This window comes from Plectropomus leopardus, chromosome 17 (assembly GCF_026936395.1).
Source record: "Plectropomus leopardus strain MGB_pleo_1.0 chromosome 17, ASM2693639v1, whole genome shotgun sequence".
Classification (NCBI taxonomy): Eukaryota; Metazoa; Chordata; class Actinopteri; order Perciformes; family Serranidae; genus Plectropomus; species Plectropomus leopardus.
Window position 1 is genome coordinate 5,649,714 of NC_142192.1, and position 18,792 is coordinate 5,668,505.

At 35.1% G+C, this 18,792-nt stretch overlaps 1 protein-coding gene across 1 annotated transcript; it reads left to right on the forward strand.

The window, feature by feature from the left end:
• The first annotated feature begins 513 nt into the window (after positions 1-513).
• Positions 514-8,261, forward strand: LOC121957788 (CMP-N-acetylneuraminate-beta-galactosamide-alpha-2,3-sialyltransferase 1-like). Its single transcript, XM_042506566.2, has 8 exons — positions 514-612; positions 1,552-1,840; positions 2,886-3,082; positions 3,264-3,431; positions 5,223-5,268; positions 5,389-5,508; positions 6,292-6,461; positions 7,826-8,261. The coding sequence occupies exons 1-7, from the start codon at positions 587-589 to the stop codon at positions 6,457-6,459; spliced, it is 1,014 nt and encodes a 337-aa protein (XP_042362500.2). The 5' UTR covers positions 514-586; the 3' UTR covers positions 6,460-6,461; positions 7,826-8,261.
• Positions 8,262-18,792: the final 10,531 nt, after the last annotated feature.

Sequence of the window (18,792 nt, forward strand, 5' to 3'; positions counted from 1 at the left end):
TTTGGGTTTTGGGGGGGAAATGTGACACTTCTATTCTGTATTTTGCATTTCTGAACCCCAAAACTTTTAATTTTTTCATTTTTGAGTTTTTTGGATATTGAAATCAAAAATATTTTTTTGTTTGTTTGTTTATGCATTTCTGTGTCTGAAAGGAAAAACATACAGGCAATAGAACAATATCAAATATATATATATATATATATATGGTTTAACTGATACCTTCAATTTTTTGAAGAAACTCTGAATATGACATACAATTTTTTGCTTACCAGTCGACCAAGGGCTTTCTGGAGGCCTTACACTCCACCCTCGAGGAAGCCCCGCGCATCTGGCTAATTGTCCACATGACATACCAAAATACATGCAGTTATCTCATCTGCAGAATATTAAATTATTCCTCAAACAGACCAAAGTCATACAAAAAAAAAAGATTCATGTTATACCCCAAACAACAAACTTTCTAATCTGCCTTAAAATATTACACAGAAACATATCACTTTTTATCACGTGACCATTACCTCATCTGAATGCGCCCTGGTGACGACAGCAGCTATTTAACAGCTGATTGGACTTTGCTGCTGTTTGGATGTGGAGGCGCGGGAACAGGCAGAGGTGAGTACACAACCATTCAGCACACAAACGGCGATCTGCCGCTGTTAGGAGAATCCATGAGCCGTCAGGGCTGCAGACTTTCACTTTAGTTTGAAGTCAGTGCATTTTATGAGGAGGCCCTCTGTGACATTACTCTGCAGATCTGCTGGTTTTAGGCTGAACGTTGCGCAGCCAGCATCACACTGTTGTACACCCCCGTTTAATGTGCACCTCGATTGGATTATTTCACACAGTTTCAATTATATTACGGTGTGGCTGTGATGAGCATGCCACAACTAGCACATCCAGGCCCTCTAATAAACAAACTAAGACAATTTGTGCAGAGCTGCAAAGTTATTTTATTTTATTTTGTTCCCTTCTGCATCCCTTATGGTTGAGTGTGCAGAGACGCTCTGTCTAAATCCTTATCAATTTTCAGACATTGAGCTTCAAAGTTTTGCATTTCCAAATAGCAAAAATAATATGAGCCTTTTTATTTTCTGGATAAAAAGTCCAAAAATGTATATAACTTATAAAAAACAAACAATTAATAATTTGTCATGTAATAAGAATGTATAAATAACACAATTTTGACTAAAATGTCAGATAGAACCTTATGATTCTAAAGTGACCATTTAACTAACACACTGCTGAAATAAACCAGCAATAACTATGTGAAGTGCTTTTACAATCCTCATTTCAGATTTGTTTTGCTTTGTTTTGTTTTTATTTGTTAATTTTGATGAGTGATTTTTGGGTACTGCAGCTTAAGTGCGCACATGAAATTGAAATTTTTAACACCTGTTTGGAGGTAAATCCAAATCCCTGCCCGTATAGTATTAACCCTTTAAAACCCAAAGCGACATCAATCAATCAGTTTTTAAAATAAAATAAAAATATTGCAATGTAATGTTCAGCCCTAGACTCACTTGTGTGCTTCATCACATATTGTACCCACAGACTGGCTCTGGTCTGCCTTCAAGAGCGTCGATCTGCCGAGATGCTTTCAAGATTGGGAAAAGCCAGAATATTAATTTCCCTTCTGTGCATCGCTGCCATCGGGCTGATCTCCAGATCTTCATGGGATTCATCTGTATATTCCTTGGGCCTCCAGAACTCCAGTCTCTGCGCCTGTCCCAGATGTTTAACAGAGAGTGATCCGTGGTTTCGGGAGCTTATCAAGGCATCTCCTCAGCCCTTTTTGTCAAAAATCTTTACACCCTTAGAGGACGATTTCAACTGGTGGAAGGTAAATGTCAACTTATCTTTAAGCACAAATATTTTGCTTGTGTTTCACTTTTAATGGGGTCAGTGGTGTTCTCTGTCACTTTTCAAAGTACTGTCCAAAAACTATTTTAAAATACTCTGATTGGATTATTCTCACACAAACAAACTGAAGGTCTTATATGATTTGAAGACGCTATTCTACTATGAGTGCTTGCTAATTCATCTAACTGAGCTTTTAGAGTTAAAAAAAAAACAACAACAAAATCCAGCTCTCTTGGCATAAGTCACAGCTGTTATTAATAGTCAAGAAATAAGAGCGATAGTGTAGTTGGGATTTCTAACTTGTGTTTGCACTCATGTCTTCTCAGTTACCAACCAGGGTGTTTAACTCAAGAGTGTTCCAGAGTGTGTATTTGCAAATGCTGCTATGACCATTTTAATATTTAATCAAACACTCCTATCAGTAATTACCCATAATAGTGTCTCTCCATATCAGAGCAGTCAAAATAGGATAGCACTCCGATTACAGTGGTTTTAAAAAAAATATTTTTATTTCCACCCGGACGTGCTGGGCCAGATGCCCTTCTTCAGAGTGTACACTGGAAAAAACGCAAAGATCTCGAAAGTGTAATTAATTATGTCCACACATAAAACCAACTCCAGTGCATCCTAGCAGGGGGAGCCAAGATTTCCAAGAAGCGGAATCACAGTAGTATTATGAAGAAATAAATTTTTTAAAAAATCAATAATTGTAAATGAGAGCCATTAACAAATAATAATAATAATAATGTAATAATAATAATGTTAATGATAATACTAGTAGAAATAATGATAATAGTCATCAAATCTTAAGACCACATCAGAAGTGGGGCTAAGACATGCCCAGTCACCCAATCGTGCTGCCTGTTGATCCACAGCCCCTCCCTGCTAAATACCATATATCTCGCTTTTCAACCGAAAAAAAAGTGGTTTTAGGGGTTAAGTTATCTTTTAAATAGCACAGCTCTGGTTTATGCAACTGGTATTATCTGATGCTGGAAACGTTCTTTTTCTGTTCTGTCTGTCAGGGTATGCAGGGGGAAAGGCGCAACTTCACTTTCTACAAAACAACATTGGCCAAGCTTTTTAAGATATTCCCACCCTTTCCAAATGTTGTAGAAGCCAGCCCTGATCGCTGCAGGACTTGTGCTGTGGTGGGGAACTCTGGGAATTTGAAGGGATCACGTTATGGGCCTCTCATAGATTATCATGATATCGTAATAAGGTAAATTATGACTGCCATCTTTATAAATATCAAATTTGAACATTGATATTGACACATTGAGAAATTCTGAAGATTTTTCTTTTGTAGTTTGACAAAAATCTGGTAACATTTAATATTACCACCAATCACAATATCATTGTTCTCTAACTACATAATATGTGTATTCCTCTGTATCTTTTAGAATGAATCATGGCCGTACTAAAGGCTATGAAGCAGACGCTGGAACCAGAACGACTCATCATGTTATGTATCCTGAGAGTGCTATTACTTTGGACAACACCACTCATCTTGTGCTGTTTCCGTTCAAGATGAGTGATTTCCTGTGGCTCCTCAAGAAATTCGATACAGGGTGGGTGTGTGTAAAAAAAAAAACCAAAAAAAAAACCAAAAAAAAACAGCGTTAACTATAGAGGATATGCACATGACGTCACACCACCAAGCAAATGATGCGGCTCTTTAGATAGTTGAAGCTAATCACTAATGTGTCTGCCTGTTTTGTGCTTGGTAGGTGGCGTAAAGTTGGTTTATTTGTTCTGAGTTTCAGCCATATGATCAATTGTTAATATAAAGAATATAGATTAGAGCAACTTTAAACTGTCTTTTTCCATTCTAATTAGGGCTATTGGTGTAAATGTGTTATTCTTGATGCGTCTAAGGTCCATTCATAACAAACTCGCGTTAATTGCCCCTGACATTCCCATCTTGAAGAGGCAGTACTTGGCAGCTGCACTGATTGTAACATAATATAAAATGACCTAAAGACTCCAGTGGTACCAGCCATGTCATGCTAGCTAATTAACCCTTTGAAACCTTGAGCGACTTCAGTTTTTCTTGTGTTGCGTTCAGACAGCTTTCACAAGTATTTAAATCTTTAAAATGTGATCAGATTTTTTTTAAAAAATGAAAAAAAGCAACTTGGCATGAAATGTCTCATAATTGATGAAATAATCTGTAAAAAGTGGCAAAGAAATTGCCTTAAAAGGAGAGAGAGAGAGAGAGAGAGAGAGAGTTAATTTATTTTTTTTACTCTTATCATTTTTTTGTGCAAATTTTAGGTAATTTTCCTATAACTTTTTAATTATTTTCTCACAGATTTTTGGGTAATTGTAGTTGCTCATTGCCTTCTTTCCATGTTTATAAAAGACATTAAGACAAATTGCTCAGGTTTTAGAGAGTTAAGAAGGGGGTTAAATAAATGCTCCAAAGTTGGGCAAACTTTTGGTAATGCACACCGAGGACATGTTTAAAATAGAAATACACCATCACATTGTGCAACAGTTCTCAAAGCCTATTTTTTTCAAGGCATCACAGCTGGGCCTTGAAATAAACAAAGTTCAACTTTTTCAAGTCTGCTTTTAGCAATAATGTAATAATTTCCTAAAAAATGTAGTAAATATTCACACTAAAAGTGATGACATTTTCTGAAACAAACAAACAAAAAACGGTATAATAAAAATAGAGACATCAATGAATACATTTGTATAAAAACTGAATAAATAAATAGATAAAAACATTCCTGGACAATACACAGGAATAAAGGTGGAGAAGCATTGCACAACAGATAAATAATAATTGCCTTGTCATTTCTCACATCCATAACTAGGCAGCTGCTATGTAAATATGTGCAAAGTCAGCGGTGTGTTATTTTGTTTAGCAGTCTGATGGCAGCTGGGTAGAAGCTTTTACTGAACCTGACAGTGCTGCTATGCAGGCTGCTGTATCTCTTGCCTGAAGGCAAGATTGTCATTTATCATGTCATTATCACTTTTGAACAAAATGAACCACCTAAAAATGTAATAAATTACAATAAAAATGTTATTGCAGAAACAGTCAGAATATTTAATTACATATTGATCAAGTTGTTACAGTATTGGGTTTGATTATGTTTCAGTGAGCTAAAGTGATGTTTCTTTGTTTTTTTTTGTTTACATTTTTTGTGGCATTATCATATAACAAAAAAAGGCATTTTGGGTGATAAACAGCTTGATGTCGTTATTCACACAGCTTGTAATTTTATGTTTTGCAATGACGTGTATGAGTTTACCATTTACATACCACTTTCGTAGAATTATTACTAAATCATACTGAGTAATCATTTTGGTTTTCTGTTAAATTTTACACTTAATGTTTCCTCCAACAGAAAAAACAGTGCTGGGAACTCCAAGAGGATAGCTAACAAGGATTTGGTGACTAATTTAAATGATTTTGCACAAAACCGATAAGTCACCCAGTAAAACATTGTGCATTAAATGCAGACAGGAATGCTTTATGAATGTCAGTTTAAAGCTATGTCTTATTCATAACAGGTGATGATCCTCAATCCAGCTTTCATGAAATATGTGCATGAAATCTGGCTGGAGAAGAAGGGGAAGTATCCATCCACTGGCTTCCTGACTGTGGCTCTGAGCCTGCAGATATGTGATGAGGTAAGTTTAGTTACACATTACACCAAACATTCAAGCTATTTCACTGATTTGACAGCTGCTCGCAGCAGTGCATCCATACACAATGATGCTTCATCAATGATAAGGAAGAAGAAGACTGCCAGGCCAAAATAAATTTAAATTCAAGCTTCAAAATAACACAAAATCATCAGATTAAAACAAATATTTTATTAGAAATTAAAAGGGGGTTGTGTTTATCACAAAAGCAAAAGTTCATCATTTTGGGAGCTAGTTAGCTTGGATTAGCATGAAACCTGGCGGGAAACAGCTAGCCTGTTTAAGTCCAAAGGTAACAGAATTTACCTCCAATATTAGGACACCAATAAAAATATCTCCTTTTTGTATTGAAAAAAAGGAAAGAAAGGAAAAAAAATTGCCATATACTAATTTCCCCACAGCCTTAAGGCTAAGCTTAGCTAACTCTCCCCTGGCTCCAGCTTCATTTTACCATATGAACTAGTATGGATTGTTTTATCCAACTCTCTGCAAGAAAGAGTATAGCTATTTAAGGATAGAGGATTTATTGAAGGTTAGGAACAAAATAAAATGTTCTAAAGGCTAATTACTAACACTGGAGCACAGCATCAGAACACTAAACTACATATTAAAGCAAATTTAGAGTATGCAGAAATAAAAAAAAAAAAAGAAAAAGAAATGTTCATTTGAATAAGTACAAATCTGCCAAACAAAAGAAAAACAAAAACAAGACAAAACAGTGGCAACAAAATTTAAGTTAATTCATTGTATGATTTTTGTTTTCCAAAGGTCAGCGTTTTTGGGTTTGGAGCAGACAGCGAAGGAAACTGGAGCCATTACTTTGAAGTTCTCAAACTGAAAATGCTGAGAACTGGACCTCATGCGGGAGGGCATGAATATGAGGTTATTCAGCAACTACAGGAGAAGAAGAAAATCGTCTTTTTTAAAGGATTTTAAAGGTACGTTTTGTTTTTCTTTTTTGTCTCTTTAGCTTTAAGAGAACACTGAAAAAAGAAATGCGTCGATTCGATTTGGCCTTTTATTCATCACACCGAGTGTTTAAATGTGTTCATGTTCAAATTATTTTATTGATGGCAATATTGGTTTTATCTGTATTTCTTGTGCATTTCTACATAAACTCCTCTGTCTAACATATGGAAAGTAGCATATATTTAATTTTAATCAGGTGCAATATTCATGCCAATTTTTTACATTCTGTTAAAAACACAAACCAACAAAAAATATCACACTTTGCCACTACGAAAAGAAATTATTTGTTTTAAATTTAAAAAGTTATGTCCATGCTCTCACTTAAAGTTTTTGGTTGACTGAATTTTAGGAGATAAGTTGATGTATTTTTGAAAAGTTTCAAAACTGATAATTTTTCAAGTCAAATCAAATTAATATTTATTTAGTTGTACCTAAATTCTTTAGTTTATGTAACTTTACTACAATTTAGTGCCCACAGAATCATCTAGGTGAATCAACACAATATTTTAAGTTCCTTTAACTGCAGTTCCAGAGCTGAAAATACTTCAGTCTACCTACAATATTAAGTTTACCTAATGTTTTATAATAATGTAATGTTTTCAGAGCATATACCAGACCCATCGGCATTGTAACCGCATGTAAAGATAAGTTGTTGGATGAGGGATTTTGGACATTTAATTGAGAGTGGTGCTAGTGGAAATGTTTTAAGACGTCCAATATTAGGGTAAATAGAATGGAGACAGTCCACAAGCCCTGTCTGCGAGCCATATGGTTGGGCATTAGAACTTTTACAGTTTGCAACTTTAAGTAGTTTCTTTGCCACAACACGGTCAAAAAACACACTACATGATTTAGCATTTTTTTGTATCAAACACTGACATGGTTATTTAGCCCTCCTACATTAACTTCAACAGAAAAATTATTTACAAAAAATGTAGATTAGGGCAGGTCTTTTCTCTGGTATTTTTCTCTTGCACAATTTTTGGAATATTTTTGATAGATTTAGTGGTCATTCAAAATAATGGTTACATATGGGCACATATACCATCCATCCATCAACCTGCCTTTGCAACAATGGACACAGATCCAAAAATTTCGTAAATCATATAATTACGTTATATATATATATATAATAATATATTATATATATATATCATCATCATCATCATTTAAAAGTAATTTTCAACCCAAAAATGGAATTGAGGTGTTGATAAAATTGATTTGTCTCAGGAATGGTTGATAATTAATTGATTAGTCAATAATGTGAGAGGAGATATAATACAAAAAATAAAGCACCAAGCCCAACTCAAAGAACCCCGTCTTCTTTCTTCAGGAATCAGCCTGCCAAGCTGCTCCTTTCCCAATTGAGTTTCACTGATTCATTCGGCATCAAAAGCTGAGTTAACCTCTGCAGTCATGTGGAACTTGAAGGATCTTCACATTTGGCAGGCCCCCACAGAATCGTGGTCCTTTTCTATTGTGATTGTATTGTCTTGTTGTTGTTCTGTTAGTACTATTATAACTGCTACAACTACTACTAAAAGCCCAATAAAAATAACTTTTAATGAAGTCTAATCTGCGCCAAAGATGTACAATTTGACAGAAACAAACATTTGGCAGGACACAGTTCTCAGAAACACTGTTGAAAACTTCCTCAAGGGGAGAGAATATTCCCCTAAAACAGTAGGTAGGCCAATAGATTTAAGAGAGGCTTTGTTATTTTACACTTTATTTTGCAATAAATAAACAAATGTAAACGTCTTTACACTGGCCGGGGACATAGTGTCTTTGAGTTGTTCGTGCATCTGTATAAACGTCTGTAGATTTGTATGTACATCTGGCCGGCCCATTCCTTGAAGGAATTTCTTTGAATTTAGCACAAACTTCCACTTGTCTAAGGGATAAACAAATTAGATTTTGGTGGTCAAAGGTCAAAATCACTTTGACCTTGTCTATCCCACCTAGTGAACACAATTTCTCAAGAAAACCGTGAGGGAATTTTTTTCAAATTTGGCACAAACGTTTATTTGGACTTAAAAATGAAAAGATTAGATTTTGGTGGCAATGGGTCAAGGTGAATGTGACCTTGTCTGTCTCGTGCTTATGAAACCGATATCTCAAGAACACCTTAGGAGGGGACCTTAGAAGTGGACTCAAAGATGAGCTGATTAGATTTTGGCATTCAAAGGTCAAGGTCATGCTGATCTTGCATTAATCTCATTCCTCTGAAAGGGATATTTCAAGAACTAGACTGAATTTCTGAATTTTTTTTTCTGAATTTGACACAACGCCCATTAAGAATGAAATGATTAGAAACTGGTGGTTGAGGGTCAAAGTCAAGGTCAAGTTGATATCCCAAAACATGTTTTGGACATATCTTACAAATGTTTATGCTCAAATTTCACACACGTCTAATATGATGTAATGGTGAAGCGCTGGCTGTTTCTCAAAGTTATAACTCAGGAACAGAAGGGGAGGCATTTGGTCAGACACCTTTACCTTAAATTCCTGTATTCAAGCACTGTTATACAGCTTTATGGCTGTCCTAATCTTTTACTGTGACTTTATTAACAACAATATACTGATTTTGATTTATAATAGGTAATATGAGGTAACCAGTGGATGTCATCACCATCTTTCAGCTTTCCTTTAACCTGTGTAAGACTGACACTGAGGTGCTGCTGATAGATCTCTTTGCATTTTTTTTAAATCTAGTCAAATCACAATGTGAAATACAGACCGAAAAAGTTTTTGGTTTAGTTTAGCTTTCAGTTTTCATGTCTGTTTCTGTCTCTGTCTGTATCAATGTTTGGTTTTTTTTTTAGAAAAAAAAAAGTATCACTCTTGAGAGCACTTTTGAACTACTTCTGTTTGAGGAAAAACTTAAATTAAACTCGAACATGACTCCCTGGTCATGATTACCACTAACAACAAGTAGTTCCCTTTGCCCAGACCAAAGCAATAAAAAGGCTCATTTTTTTTCCTATCAGGCTCGCTATTATGAAAGAGAAGTTCAGCTCAAATGGACTTGCAAAACATTTAGGTGTGAAGCACAGTTAATACAGTTAGGTGTGATTAAGGCCCGAGGCAGCGTTGCATGATTTATTGACAGTTGAGGTTCAGTGAAAGAAGATAATTTTGGCCTGTGACCACATGTTCTAAGCATTCAAGGTGCAAAGAAAAGAGTAAGTAATGTAAAAACGTTACTGACGGTTTACACAAAAATTTGTCTTGCATCTACATGCTCTGAGCATTTAACAGAAAAACACATGAAAAGAAAAGTAAACCCTGGGGGACTGTTAGGCACATTTTATGTACTTTTCATAGGTTTTGATCATTTTGGCTGTTTGTGTATATGGCATACATTTTGGCAATATTGTGTATTTTTGGAAGTCTTGGAATTTCCAGCTCAGCTCCTACAATAATTCTGAAATACACTGTGTAAACAAAATTGTGACATTCATACTGTTAAGTGCAATGTTCTATTAAAATGCATTGTTTGATCCCACAGCCATCAAAGTATAAAAATATGTATTGTATTATTTCTGGATGGAATTTTGACTATTTTCCAAGTAATGATGTCATTCTTACCGTTTTTGGTATGTTGTGCACGTCGCAGTCAATGTTACTGCAAATCACTGACATATCCCAGGCTGTGAGGAAAATTATATATACATATATATATATATATATATATATATATATATATATATATATATATATATATATATATATATATATATATATATATATATATATATATATATATATATTTGCCATGTAGTGTATTGAAAATGTTTTTTTTAATCTAAAAGATGGTGGTATCAAGACAAAAAAGAGATTTAAAGGACTGATGTTGGTTAAAAAATGAAGGCAATGCAAGAAAAAATCATATAAATGTATAAATATTTTTGTAGCCTGATTTTGAAAACCAAATTTCCTGTGCAGAGCGATGTGATCATGCCTAATATTAAAGAAAAAAAAATTCTAAGGTTGCCCTCCACCATTCATCAAAACAACATGATACAATATGCAACCATTGAGGAAAGCACATGTTTGTCTAGTCGTTAACACGCACACATAACATACATCCTACATGGTTGAATTATCAGATCCATGTGATTTTTCATATCATCTCTTATATAAAGGTCATTTATACCAGAGAGCAGCAGTAAGAGCGCATTGAAGTGAACCAACGTCTTAAATCCTAACCTTAAAGTGGTCTTTTCCATTTTTACATCAGTTCAGGAAAGAGCGCATTATCTAACAAAAATAGGATTGCAATATACATACTGTATGTTTACATACAGTATTCTATATACATAAGAATCAGATTGTTTCCATATGACTTTTTCTGTTGTGTAACTGTCTTCACAAAATGCCAGTAAGGTCATTGCATTCAATTGTGTATGACGTTCTTTAACAGCACAAAGTCAGCAGTAACAGTTTACAGTAAACTCCTGTAAAATACACCCAGACAATGTAGGCTGAAAGGAAACATGGCAGTGGAGCCCTGAAAGAGACCAAGAAAAGCATTCAGGCACATTCCATGATAAGAAAGACAAGATAACTGTTGCTTTAACCCCCAAAAAATGTTAACATGCATATTTTTAAGATAAGATCTAAGATTTGTAGTCGAAAATGTTTATAGTAAACCCTTATTTTTATCCTTTAAAAAAAAAGGTCACCATGTGATAACCTATGCATGACAAAAAATTAGGGATGATGTTGTTGATGTTGGTTTTTCAGGGCTGATACTGATAACGATTATTAGTAGAGAACAAGACAGATAACCAGTATTTGGAACCGATATGCATTTACAATAAAAATGAAAATCTTATCGGCAGTATTTATAATTTGGAATTTAACAAACTCCAAAACTGAAACCTTCATCATCATATACAGCAAGTTTCCAGCAATGTTTTTATAAAGTCAAGTGAAAAATTAAATAAAAAATGAATAAATAAAAATAGCTCCCTGGCGTTTTACAAAGTAAAAATCCTCCCATGCTTACACTTTCTTTGCACTTTTTAAGTAATTAATTTTATCAGCGATCATTAAAATAAAACGCTGATACAGGTGTGTAGCCAAATGTCAAATATAGGCCCCAATAATCAGCCAGGCTGATAATCTGTCAACCTCTAGTTGCATGTAAGAACTGTGCCCTGTAAATGGCCCCTTATCCTCCAAAAATGAATAAACCAATAAAACAACCACATTATAACCCTCATGAAGATATCTTTTGCTGCAGGTATGTTTCACTTGGTTTTTCTTCACTGTATCTACACTCCCTCTCCTCACTAGTAAAGAAACAGGTGACAAATTCTTCTGTGATAGGAGGAAAAAAAGCCTCTTGATGCAGTAGTCATTGTAGTCTGCACATCCCAATTTTGCCACGCTGGTTTTCCAGTGTTTGGAGGTTCATAGTGTGTGTGCAGCTCCAGCTGCTCAGTATCAAATTTCCAGGGTTTAAAAATGAATGATCACAAAACTCTTTTATCCTCCAATATTTGCAGTTTGACTCTAAAGAGGTTTCAACATGTTTGATGGTTTTTTTTGGGTTTAATCCCTCTCATTGTTATTGCAGAGCTGAGTCTATAATTTGCTTCAAAGAAAATGGCCTTGGGCCAGCATCAGGATCTTTGCAACGCAACTGAATATTCCCATTATGCTATTGGGATTTGTTGTATTTATAACTTGGTTTACCATCTAATTGTCCCTGTTTGCTTCTGTTATGGTCATAATGTCTGTTTATGCATCACTGTCTTGCTCTAAAACCACTTACTGGCCTATTGCCTGTCCATGAGCAGCCCCCTCACTATGACATCTTTCTATTCCAAGTCATATTTTGTGGATAATATCTGTGAATGAAATACAGTAAACTTCCTTCCATCTTACCAGTGCATATACCCCACCCCCACAGAGTTTTGCTGGCTCTCCCAAGTTGTTGCTAAAACTACTTCCGCATAAAGCACACAAGCTAACTTGAACCAAAATAGGATCAAATCGTAAAACTAGTGCTGATTGAATATAAATCAAGATTTTGTTCTACAGTGTTTCTATGGTCATAGAAAACATGAAAAAAAAAACAACTTTATTTCACAATTTCACAAATTTCACAATTACATTTCTCAGGCCTAGAAATGTCAAGGAATAAGTAAAAATAATTGAAAGTTTTGGAAAAGTAATGGAATGTTGTTGTATGTTCTGAAATTGTCCCTGTAATTTTCTGCGGATAACCTCCCCCATACTGTAAAATAACAGCGGTTTATGTCAGCCTAATTAACAGCTTTAGAACAGCTGTGAAGCGGACTGATACGGAAAGTTAGTTAACAGTCTCAGTGATGTTGTATATCATTACTCATGGAATGCCTCTTGACCAATCAAATTGTTTGAGCGGAAGTAACTGTTGTATAATTTGCCTTGACAAGCTGCCAGTTTTGTTGTTGTTGTTTTCAGGTTTTAATCTTTCATTATGAAAAATGCAAACTATTGTCCTATTCTCCATTTACATAACTGATCACAGCCATTTTATCTTGAAACTGACGTTTTCTGTCACACCAGCACACACACCAAATGTACACAGCATACTTAAGTACTTTGCTCTAGCTGCGCTGGGTTTTAGTCACTCATTTCTTGCAGTTGTTTTCATTTCAGAGAACCAGTAAGCATGTGACTACCACGTTAGGTAAAAAGCATTACACCTACTTAATCACACCTTTGGGTGCTCGTAATTTTTGATTCTAAAAACATTCTGAGAAAGGTACAATGCAACCAGTGCAATGTTTTGGTAATGTTTTCAGCATCAAGTTTCTTTTAGGTCCTGGTATTTTCTTCTTAAAGTTAGGGTAACTTTCTCTATAATTTAAAAAAATGTTATTTAAAAAAAAAAACAAAAAAAAACATATCACATTAAATTACATTTTCATAAAAAAATGTCCGTAATCTGAGGCCTCAATAACATGTTCTGAATGTTGTTCTCGTATAACATTGTGGGAATGTTTAATGTTTAAATGTTTAAATGTTTTAAGAAGAACATATGATGCGTCACCTCTCAACATCACCAAAACATCCTCAGAATGTTGCAGTTAAAGTGTTGTCTTAAAGGAACATTATTTGAATTGATAAACATCCTTAAAACATTCTGTGAATATTAGCTTAAAATATTTTCTTTTAAACATTATTGCAACTCATAGATAAAATTATTAAAAGTCCACAGGAAAATTCAGAATCTACATTTTACAATATAGCTGAGAGCTGATTTACAATTCTCACATTTTACAAGCAGAAATACAGCAGTACATGTAAGTGTGGTAAAAGCTGCTTTATGGCTCTACCTGAATATGACCTTTACCTGGTTAGATGCTTCCCCATCACCATGGCAATATAGCCGATGTCACAATACGGCAGTTGTCTTTAGCCGTATTTTATGTTTGCTTTGTCTGGTGATGATCGTGATATAAAAATTTTATTATCAGCTTAGTTATGACTGCTGGTAAACATGTAAACAGAGTGTATTAGCTGCAACTAACTCATAATGACAGACATACTGGGATCAGTCCATCTGTGACATGAAATGAAAGTGGGCCAAGGGTGTGAAGTAAGGAGACAATGGGCCCTTTACTAATTTCTACCCACCTACTTTTGGCACCCTTGCAGGGACCACACCCATCTTCAAACTCGGCCCTCATTTTGATCTCAGCTGCAGCTGTAGAATTTTGGTTCTGTTGTGACAAAATGTGTCCACGGGCAGACATATTAACAACTGGCCAAATACTTCAAATTGCTTTGGTGATAGTTTCCATGATAGTGTTTATTGGGTGTGAAAACATTCAGCACACTCATACACAAAACCTTTACTTTATGCCTGCTAAAGCTAAAATAATTATTTAAATGTGTATGTGTACTTTTGTTGTTTTGCTGCCTAATCAACGCACCAACATCAACAGTTTGATAGGTCATTAGGTTCTCACACCTGGAACACACTGCCTGCATGAGCAGCGTTTCTGCATCGTGGAACCTTTTTTTTGGCACCCATGTTAACAAATTAGAGCACTGGCACATGTAAACAAATGATGACACGTCGTATTTTTTCTGTGTGCCGAGCACGGTTGTCTGCAGAAATAGACAACGAAAACGGCATTTTGATAATTATATTGACTTTACACAAACTTTAACTTCAGTTTCAATGTCTTTATCTGTCACAGACACAAGGAAATGCAAAGATGAGAGATCTGTTTTACTCAAACTTTCCTGTTTTTGTTTCAAAATAAAAATCCTCTGACAACATTTCTGTTGACAGAATACCATCAGTTGACACAAGGCATTTTATTTTGAAACATTTACAGGGCCGTGTTGTCGACAATACAGGAGCTTGCAAGGCTTCATAAAGAGCGAAATATGTTCTCATAAATGTGGAAATACAGTACTCATAGCAGCAGGCAGCCCAGCAGAAGTGTTGCACCAACAATGCTGTTGGTATGGACACCGTGAGCGTGAAAGAGAGTTTAGCGAGGGTGCCGTCACACGTCGCTCACACATGCAGTGTGTTCCAGGCATTATAGGTGCCCATTATAAATAAAGTTACTTTCGGTGGGCTGCGTCAATCGCCCGCTCGCCTCCCCTAGAACTTGTACTTAAAAAGCTCATTGTGTTTCAAATACTCCATCAGATGTGAACTGTAACACTGTCACACACACGCATTGAGTGTGTGTGTCAAAAGTTTGGTCTGTCTGTGGACACATTCCTACCACCTGTCCCAACTGTGCAACATGCAGTCAAGATGCCTCCGTCTCAACAGATTTCCCCAGTAATAAGTCATAAAATCTGGAAATTAGCTTTTTCAGCACCTCCGATTCGTTCGTAGTAAAGTCAATACGTTTTTTGAATGAGTTTTTTATTAGATGTCTGAAATCTTTAGAGATAATATTTACAGCGAGGTGTGATGTATGTTGCAGGTTATCAGGTGTGGCATGCATAATGCACACACACATCTCCTTTTTTGCTCTGTGGAAATTACTGGCGTGTGTTTAAAGGTTTGATCTGATCTCAGCAGTCTTAGATGTTAACGTGCTTAATTGTTTTATCCCTAATACAAGGTGTTACCAAGACTTCAAACAGACAGTGAAATTCATTAGGTGAAATTAATACCAGCAGTTGCTGCAAGCAAGTTATCGCAGCTGATACACGTGTCAATAAGAACAAGTATATATGGTGAACATACATACAGTTAACCCTTTGAACCTTGAACCTAAAAAAAAAAAATAATTAAGAAAAATTAAATCAAATTAAAAAAAAAAACACGATAATTGTTATTATGTAATACAATTTACCACACACACACACACACACACACACACACATTTCAGGTAATTTTCTTGTAACTTTTTACTTTTTGGGGTTTTTCGCTAGTTTTTGGGTCATTACTTAAGTTGCTCCTTCTGTCCATGTTTTTGAAAGAAAAGACACTTTTCTCAGGTTTCAAAGGATTAAGTATAGACTTTATTGGTTATCATAGATAGCAGGAGGGAACAGAACAGAACTATAAACACTAGAGATGAGTTTTGCTTTGCATGTGTAAAAGCAAAGTCAGAAACAATGGAAAACAGGTTTGCTGGTCGTGTCACAGCTAATGTAAATATGGACTGGCTGACAAAATATTGTTTTGCATGAGGAGAAAAGAAAAGCATGTAGATGATGTACATATCATGTGTAGTGACTCACTGTGAGATAGCTGCTCATTATCTTATGGATGGATGACACTGACTACAGTTCCAGGGGACATTGGCACTGTGGAGGAGGCCAGTGTGGCATGGTTTTGGTTTTGCTGCTTTTGTAACAGCTGTTATTCAACCTAGACTGTTTGCACTGGCTCATATGTCATAGTTTCGTATTAACATGTTCGTTGGAGATACTATCAGGATGTGCTAACTTGTTGCGGGAATGTAGCTGCTACCAAAAAAGGAGGAGTGTGACCTAGTTTTGTGAGTTGGAGGTGGTGTGAGGTTGCACCTTCTGCACAGCTTTGTTGTGTGTAATAAGTGATAGATTGCCATAAACATTGTTTGAGAAGCAAATGAGAAGGCCTGTAAACCTCCACAGCACTCAATCTTTTTTTTTTTATCTTTCCCTACTCTTTTTATTGTAGTTTTCAAAGTTAACATACACCTGAAAAGAGTGAAAATAGAATTTCTTATACCATTGTATAGAAAACATTGATGAAAATAAAAAATACTGGAAAGGGTAAGTTGTCATACATGTTTAGCATATCAAACAAGTTTACAAAATACAAAATCCATTACAAAGTACATTCACAAATAACCTTATATCATTTTTTAAAAAGGGAATAAAGACAGAAAAGGCAAAAAATAAAAAAAAACAGAGAAAAAAATTAAATACACACACACACACACACACACACACACACACATATATATAGTATAATATAATCTAATGATTTTACCCCTCTATCTTTTTTAGCTAGTATAATTATGAATGGAGATTAATAATATAGGCAAGACATGGCCGGTTTATTTATAGAGCATATTTGATACACAGAAGGGATTCAAGGTGCTTGGTATAATAAAAAAAATAATAAAATTAAAAAAAAGGTTTTAAAAGACATTGATAAGATGTATGGACCATTTGAAAAATTGAGACAAAATAAAAACAAAATATATCCTTACTGAAGTCACACACTCAAACTAACTTTACATGTCATGTAAATATACACATACATAAGTATGAACAATATATTTAGAAGGTCGGCAACCCTTTTATGAATTCTTTTTAAACTGGGCTAGTTGGGGGATGTGGCTGGTGTATTAAAGTGGTCTGTGAGAGGTTGCCAGATCGTAAGTGAAAACAATATGTGTGTTCTTCTGTTGAGCTTTTATATATCCACATTTTATTGGTGTTTTTAACACATCCTCAAACACTGCCATTAGGTTTAGAAAAGGACACTCTGAGATGAGATTTAAAAAGTAGCCCACTGATATTTTGTGTGTATTTCATTTGGAATTGGTGCAGCGTTTGAAAAACACAAAAAGTAAATACACTTTTGGTGATAGACGGGTGGACTGGTTTGCATCTTCAAAACTGCTGTTAACACACCAAGTTTGCATGGATCAACCTCTAACCTGAGCAGCAAGCCAGAGGACATGCCGATTTACATAAACTCAAATGGAGATGGCAAACATAATACCAGTGTTCCTGACAAATACAGCTGACATGTATAACTTGTGCATTTAGAAACGTGTTTCACTTTACATTATGTGGGGCATTATGACTTTTACCTTACACATTACCCATTTTATGTTGAAATGAATTATTGTACATAATTTAATAGAAATACCCAGCATGGCATACTTGCATTTGCTGCCTTACTTTACTTGTATTCAGCTGACCGTTGTGACATTTCAGCATTTAAGAATGGCATTTATGCATGTGAGGACTTTTGGATGGAGGTGGAGTGGAGCATTTAAAGTAAGTTTGTGGGGTTGAGCAAAATTTGCACAGCATTTAAAATATAAATTTTTAATTAATAACTCCACAATTTTAATTCCAAAGCAAAATGCATCTTTGGTCATGCTGCTGCCTGTAGCTATTAGTCAAATAAGGGTAGGTGTAGTTGGTGTGGATTTGCATCCTGCAACAAAGATTTTACATCTCAACTTTTTTTTTTTTTTTTTCTAAAAAAATCCAAAGTAACTTCACATCTACTGAAGAGCTTTGATTCTCTGTCCAAGACAGATTGGGCCCATGCGGACTACTCTGTTTTTTTTATTTTTATGTTTTTAATTTTTAATGTATTTATTTTACTTTATTTTTATTTTATTTTATTTTTAAAGATATTTTTTGGGCCTTTTAGCCTTTAATTGATAGGACAGCACACATGTGAAAGTGAGAGAGGGAGCAACAAAACACCAGAGCAAAATATGATGATGAAAGAATGACAGTTATTTGTAAGCCAACAGGGAAGACATCTCCCTGGTTCCCTTGACAACACTGCTTTGCATATTTGCAGAAAATAAGTTCTGTGGCAAATAAAGGTCTGTGATACTTAAATGTTATGTCCAGCAAATGAATACTATTATTATTATTAGGTTTAGCTCATACCAAAAGGGACAGTACAAATTAAAAAATACACAAGGTATAAAAATTCCACAAGAGACTATTTTTTATCTGTGAAGGCATTTCGCAAGGCTTCCTAAAAAAAACAAACAGCTTAAGTTATACTTCTTTGCAGTAGGGGACACTTTGGAGCCCGCTAAATGTTGAATGAATGAATCACTATGATCG